The 7379-nt window shown below is 44.5% G+C and overlaps 1 protein-coding gene across 1 annotated transcript; it reads right to left on the bottom strand.

The window, feature by feature from the left end:
- Window positions 1-4781: 4781 nt before the first annotated feature.
- LOC104390364 (NF-kappa-B inhibitor epsilon-like) lies at window positions 4782-5236 on the bottom strand (the record flags this gene model as incomplete). Its single annotated transcript, XM_009999477.1, has 1 exon — window positions 4782-5236. A coding segment is annotated over one exon (455 nt), but the record flags the coding sequence as incomplete, so codon positions are not given.
- Window positions 5237-7379: the final 2143 nt, after the last annotated feature.

Below are 7379 nucleotides of genomic sequence, written 5' to 3'. Positions count from 1 at the left end.
TTCACCTTGAACTTCCTATGCTCCAATTTGGTCTCCACGACAGTCAGTTCTTGAGAACCTCCTATCACTCCATAAATAGTGATGGGTTCTGTCCCTGGAGACTGGAGTAGCCTTCTTCCTTGAAGGACTGTCTCCTGCATTTGTTCTATTTAGCAGCTCTTCTGTGCATACCTGGAGAATAGCAGTGGGCTTGTTGTTCCAGATTCTCGTGTCTTTTTTTAATAATCACGCAAGAGAGACCATAGGTGGCATCGAAGCAGGTCCTGTCTCTCTCGCTGCTGTCTCGTAGCAGGACATCTCCTCTTAATGGCTGCAATATTGACCAAGTCTCTCTAGGGAGGTTCTGAGCTGTCACCATTTGACTCAGGTCCGACAACAATGCTCTCAATCCCCTCCCCCCCCTCCACCCACGTAGGGAAGGAGAGAGAGAAAAAGAGAGAGACTTGGCTGGATTGAAAACTAAACTACACAGCTTTAATTAAACACCAATGATAAAAGAAAATATATATAAAATTATATACAAATATGTTCAGATATGGGCAAAAGCCTCTCGCCTCCCCTCACCCCCAGCAACTCCCACAGCACTCTCCTTAGCTGGGAACAGTCCCAAAGAATTCCAGACTGATGCTGGAGAAAGCGGAGAGTGATGAAGGTCAGGAGAGCTCGAGCCTAAGGGTCGACGGTGATGGATGGACATAGTCCTCCCCGGACGCTGGCCATGGACGGAAGAGAAGGGAAGAAGAAGCAGGAAGCTGTCTTCTGTGATCTCTGACATTCCTTTGAGCTTACGTAGATATATGGAATGGAATATCTCTGGCCAATTTTGCTGTCTGTCTAACTCAACCTCCTATGGTGGGGTCATAGATCTCCCCATAGTGTCTGAGCCAGCAGAGTGAAGGTGTGACCTTGAAGACCCAGCAGTTAGAAAAACATTCCACCATTTGTTATCAGTCTTAGTTGGAACACTCTTCTACTAGTTAAAAGGAAGCTTACTGAAGGAAAAAAAATCAGTAAAAGGAACATTGGCTTCATTCTGGCTCAAACCAGAACACCTGCTCACTTGGTTCACCACAGGGGTAGACAAGGATCACTGGCATTTTGTAAAGGTATTCTTTTGATAATTTTGTTTGGGTCTACCCTGAAGACGCGAACCAAAGGAAAGCTCACACCAGATGGCATACTTGGCGACTAGTCCTTTGTTTTGTATAACACCTGATTTGTTTATCTCTGACCTGAGACAGGTTGGAGACTTCACATGGTCTCTGTATTCCAACTTGCTTGGCTTAACTGTTTAAGTTAAGACCCCCTCGGAACTTGGTTTTGGTGTGTGAGTGAGAATCGAGTGAGATGGGACTAAGTCCCGAAGCAAGTGTGGAGTCCCAAACCGCAGTTCTGTCTAACCACAAGGGGAGTGGCCAGAGAAGGATGAAGCGCCAGATATATTTTGGTTTAATCGCAGCTGCTGTTTGTCTGATATTGTCTTGTCTTGTTGTCTGATACTTTCTTTGTCTTGCTTTAAAAGTTACCTGTAGGATTTTGTGTCATATAATGTGTGGCCAACAGAGTGGGGGAATTTTAAAGAAAAGTCCTCTGGGATGTATTTTGTCTCGTTGGAAAGACCTGGGTGGTGTTCCAGAAGACAATGTTAGTAAAAGGGACTTGATAAAGTATTGTAATAAATGGTGGCCTTTGTTGGAGGATGATGCTAAGTGGCCTAAGAATGGAACGTTGGAATATAATACATTGCTGCAGTTAATGTTGTTTTTAAGACAGGAAGGAAAGTGGGATGAGGTCGGATATGCTGATATGTTTTTCACTCTGGGGAACCATCCGGAATGGCAAAGGGGCTGTGGTATCAATTTGGCACCACAGGGCCCTCTGGTGTTGGCATTAGAAAAGGATCAATTGAAAGGAGGAGGCAAGTTGAAAAGTTGTTGTTTGGCATGTAGTGTAGGTCAGAGGTGTACTAAGTTGAGAGAGGAATCGGATGAAACGTTGGGAGATTTCGTACCCCCACTGCCGTTACCCCCGCCACTGACAGAATTATTTAACAAACCCCCTACGGGAAATTATAGTCCTAGAAAACAAAAGGAGAATTATGATTCCTCTTCAATGGAGAAATTTTTTCCTATCACTGCCAGAACTCAGAGCAAACAACCAGCAGGTCCAGAAACTTTATCACCACTCCAACAGGCGATGACAGCCGAGGGGGCTGGGAAGTTTAAAGGTCCCTTTTAGCATGAGCGATCTTGATACCTGGAAAGAAGTTGCCAAAAATTATTGAGATGATCCTGTGGAGGTGTCACTGTTTGACTCGGGTCCGGCAACAATGCTCTCGATCCCCTCCCCCTCCCACCCAGGTAGGAAAGGAGAGAGAGAAAAAGAGAGAGACTTGGCTGGATTGAAAACTAAACTACACAGCTTTAATTAAACACTAATGATATAAGAAAATATATATACAATTATATACAAATATGTTCACGTATGAGCAAAATCCTCTCGCCTCCCCCCACCCCCAGCAACTCCCACAGCACTCTCCTTAGCTGGGAACAGTCCCAAAGAATTCCAGACTGATGCTGGAGAAAGCGGAGAGTGTCAGGAGAGCTCGAGCCTAAGGGTCGACGGTGATGGATGGACAGAGTCCTCCCTGGACACCGGCCATGGACGGAAGAGAAGGGAAGAAGAAGGAAGGAAGTTGTCTCCTGTGACCTCTGACCTTCCTCTGAGCTTACGTAGATATATGGAATGGAATATCTCTGGCCAGTTTTGCTGTCTGTCTAACTCAGCCTCCTGCGGGGGGTCACAGATCTCCCCATAGTGTCTGAGCCAGCAGAGTGAAGGTGTGACCTTAAAGCCTCAGTAGTTAGAAAAACATTCCACTGTCTTATCAGCCTAGCAGAACACGCTGTTGCTAGTTAAAAGAAAGCTTACTGAAGGAAAAAAAAAAATCAGTAAAAGGAAAATTTGCTTCATCCTGGCTCAAACCAGGACAGGAGGTATCAAAGCAGTTTTAATTAATTTTTAAAAATCAGAACCCTGAATGACATAGATTTAATGCTGCAGGCTTTAACTGAAACAGAAAAGCAGTTGGTCATAAAAACTGCTCATACGCAAGTCCAGGCTAATAAACAGCAGGAACGCTCACTGCAGGGGTAGATGAACGTATACCCCTGACAGATCCTAATTGGGATCTGAATGATGTTATAGAGTATCAAATATTAAAACGATATCAAGAATGGATAAAATTTGGATTAGAAAATGCAATCCCTAAGGCTATAAATTGTTTAGCGCTTTATGCAGTAAAACAAGGACAGTCTGAGACTCCAACCGGGTTTTTAGATCAGTTGAGAGCAGCAATGTGCAAATTCATTGCTTTAGATCCTGCTTCAGAAGTGGGACAACAACAGTTAGTGTCCTTATTCTTGGGACAAACTACTGGGGACATAAGAAAGAAGCTGCAAAAAGTAAAATAGCCAGACAATAGGAATTTAGAAAAGTTGATTGAAGAAGCATGGAGAGCTTACCAAAATAGAGAAGTGAATGAGAGACACCAGCTGGGGAAGGCAATTGCTACAGCTACTGTAGCTGCATTGGGAGTTGAGGATAACCCCTGCCCCTGTGGCCACAGGTGAGTGGGCAGGAGAGCTGCAAGACGAGGTGGAAATGCAGTACCACGATTCCCCCCAAGGGCAGATCAGTGTGAATACTGTAAAGAAACAGGTCACTGGAAAAATGATTGCCCCCACCTAAATCAGCAAAAGATAATAGCGGTTGCTGAAGGAGCAGAACAAAGACGGGGACCTGGAGAATATACCCTAGTGGATCCACTGGTTCTGGTAAAGCTAGGGAAAAACAAGAGGGAAACCAAATTTATGGTAGATATCGGTGCATTTTCAGTAATAAACCAAGATTTAATTCCTATTGATAATGATTTTGTAACAGTAATTGGTCAGCTGCACAACAAGAAAAGGCATTCTTTACACAACCAATGAAATATAAATTGAGTAAGCAAATTGGAATCCACCGATTTTGTACATACTAGGATCTGCAAAATCATTATTAGGAAGAGACTTGCTTGAACAAATGGAAGCAAAGATTTATTTTGAAAAAGGAAAAATTACCTTAGAAGTGGACGAACAAAACAATATTTTGAGTCTAGCATTGATCCAAACTGAAGTAAGCCCCGAAATCCCTCAGGAAATAATGGATCAGCTTTATCTAGGGGTTTGGGCAACAGAAATACCTGGAAGGGCAAAGAATGCCTTCACAATAGTAGTAGAACTGAAACCAAATATGAATCCAGTGAAAGTTCAGCAAAATCCTTTGAAATTGGAAGATAGAAAAGGTGTTAAAAACATAATTGATAAGTTTTTAAGCCACGGTCTTTTGGTGGAATGTAAATCAGAATATAACACACCAATTCTCCAGGTGAGAAAAGCAGATGGAAAGAATTATTAGTGCAAGATTTAAGGGCAATCAATAAGATTACCGAAGAATCCACCCGGTGGTTGCAAATCCTTACACATTGTTGACAAAATCAAATTCCACTCAAAAATACTACAAGAAAAGCCTCCCCTGTGTAGTGCTCATAGTGCCACCTTCTTCCCTCTGCAAAGGCAGCCTGAGGGCAACAAAACTCTTCCAAAGAGGAGGCAGGGGGGGATAAGTCTCCTAAAGTGGCTCTGCTCCCATGGAACTGCAGGCAGACAAGGTCTCAGGGGGCAGCAGGGCAGCAGCATGGAGCGAGGAGGCAGCCCAAGGGGCCAAAGGAGTCCAGAGGCTCATTCAGAGCACACAACAGGCTTCCCTGAGATCTTCAGGTCATCAAAGGGCAGCAAGGCGAGGAGATCATCGTTGCCATCAGCCAGGTCCTGGGCTGTCTCATTCTCCATGTTCCTCAGCAGGGTGTCAGCCCCGGAGTGCGAGAGGATGGCAGCGATGGCAGCGTCCCTGCGGCCCACGGCCAGGTGGAGCGGGGTGCACCCGTTGTAGATCTGGGCATCCACGTAGGCCCCGTGGCACAGCAGAAACTGAACAGCCCTGCGGTTGTGGCACTCCACAGCCAGGTGCAGTGGGGTCTTCCCGCTTGTGCCCTCCCGAACATCGATGTTAGCACCCCTCTGCAGCAGCAGAGACATCATTGGGATGTTCCCCTTCAAGGTGCTGATGTGCAGACATGCCAAGCCTTGCCAGTTCTGGAGCTGCAGGTCCTGGTGGTGCTGGTGGGGCTTGAATCCTTGGGGCAACACAGTCCAAGTGAGTTGGGTTTTTCTCCCTGAATCAGGATTTTCCCATTCAAAGGCAAATAATTTTTTGCTTTCTTTTTCCAAAGGGAGGCAGAAAAAAGCATCTTTTAAATCCAAGATGGTAAACGATTTTTTGATTGTAATTTGATTTTGAGTGATTTGATTCCACTTTGTTTGGAAACCAGTTGGCCAAAGATCTGGAGGAATGGGCAATTTCTCCGGGAGAAGGGACAGTGCTCAGGTACATAGATGATCTTTTGACAGCAACCCAAACTAGAGAAGAATGTGAACAATGGATTGTAACTCTCCTTAATTTTCTGAGCTTAAGTGGGTATCGAGTATCTCCACAGAAAGCACAGATCGTACAAGAGCATGTTCAGTACCTTGACTGTGAAGTATCTCAAGGAAAACGAGAATTGGTACAAGAAAGGTGTCCTGCTTTGAACCAGGATGAAGCCACTTTTCCTTTTACTGATTTTTATTCCTTCAGTAAGCTTTCTTTTAACTAGCAAAGTGTTCCAGCTAGGACCGATAACAAATGCTGGATTGTTTTTGTTATTGCTGGGACTCCAAGGTCATGTCTTTGCTCTGACGACTCAGACACTACAGGGAGATCTATGACCCCCCCCCCCGTAGGAGGCTGAATTAGACAGACAGCAAAATTGGCCAGAGATATTCCATTCCATATATCTACGTAAGCTCTGAGGAAGGTCAGAGATCACAGAAGAAAACTTCCTTCCTGCTTCTTCTTCCCTTCTCTTCCACCCATGGCCAGTGTCCAGGAAGGACTCTGTCCATCCATCACCATCAACCCCTGGGCTCAAGCTCTCCTGACCCTCGTAAGTCTGCACTCTCTCTGGCAGCAGTTTGAGTCTTTTCAGGACTGTTCGCAGCTAAGGAGAGTGCTGTGGGAGTTACTGGAGGTGGGGGAGGTGATAGGGGTTTTCACATTCCTGAACATGTTTGTATATAATTGTATATATATTTTTTTTATCATTAGTGTTTAATTAAAGCTGTGTAGTTCAGTTTTCAATCCAGAGCATCTATCTCCTCATTCTCTCTCTTTTTCCCTACCTGGGTGGGAGGGAATCGAGAGCATTGTTGTCAATCCTGAATCAAACTGTGACAAAAGGAAAGAAGCTATCTGTCAAACTCTGGAGCCTCAGATGGTAAAAGAACTCTGTGCATTTCTGGGAATGACAGGTTGGTGTCGTCTTTGAATTTAAAATTATGGACTCTTAGTGAAACCATTATATGAAGTGATAAAATGTAGCCAGGTGACCCTACAATGGACTAAAGAGTCGAGAAAAGCTGTTAAGGCCCTCAAGCAAGAGCTGATGAAAGCACCAGCCCTTGGATTGCCAGATCCTACAAAACCTTTCTGGCTGTTCTCATATGAGAAGCAGAGCATTGCTCTTGGAATATTGGCCCAGAGACTAGGGTCATATAAGAGAGCAGTAGCATGCTTCTCAAAACAACTAGATGAAGTCAGTAAGGGCTGGTCACCTTGCCTGAGAGCAGTGGCTCAATGTTGTATTGAACATCCAAGAAGCTTGGAAGTTCACCTTAGGCCAGAAGATCATAGTCCAAGTGTCCCACATGGTGTCTGCAGTACTGGAGCAGAAAGCAGCGCACTGTCTGTCCCCATCCAGGTTTTTAAAATAGCAAGCTATCCTAGTAGAAGAGGATGATGTAACAATTGAAGTAACTAATGTTATCAATCCAGCTTCTTTCCTCAGTGGAGAAAAACTTGAAGAACCTAGGAGACTGTCTACAGATGATTGAAATGGTCTATTCCAGCAGACCAGATCTCAAAGAGACTCCCTTACCAGATGTGGAAGACTCCTGGTTCACAGACAGGAGCAGCTTCATCAAAAATGGTAAATGTTAATGGTATGCAGTCATGACTCTTCAGGGGTTGTTGAGGTGAAACCCCTGCCTGCAGGAACTTCAGCCCGGAAGGCAGAAATCATAGCTCTTGAACTGGCTGAAGGAAAGAAAATATGTATTTGGACTGATTCCAGGTATGCATTTGATGTAGTACATACCCACAGGACAATTTGGAAAAAAAGAGGCCTTCTAACTTCACAAGGTAAACAAATTAAACATGCTGAAGAAATCTTAAAACTATTA

This window comes from Chaetura pelagica, unplaced genomic scaffold, assembly GCF_000747805.2.
Source record: "Chaetura pelagica isolate M959 unplaced genomic scaffold, ChaPel_1.0 scaffold996, whole genome shotgun sequence".
Classification (NCBI taxonomy): domain Eukaryota; kingdom Metazoa; phylum Chordata; class Aves; order Apodiformes; family Apodidae; genus Chaetura; species Chaetura pelagica.
Note: the sequence above shows the minus strand (reverse complement) of the source record. Positions and strands in the feature narration are given on the sequence as shown.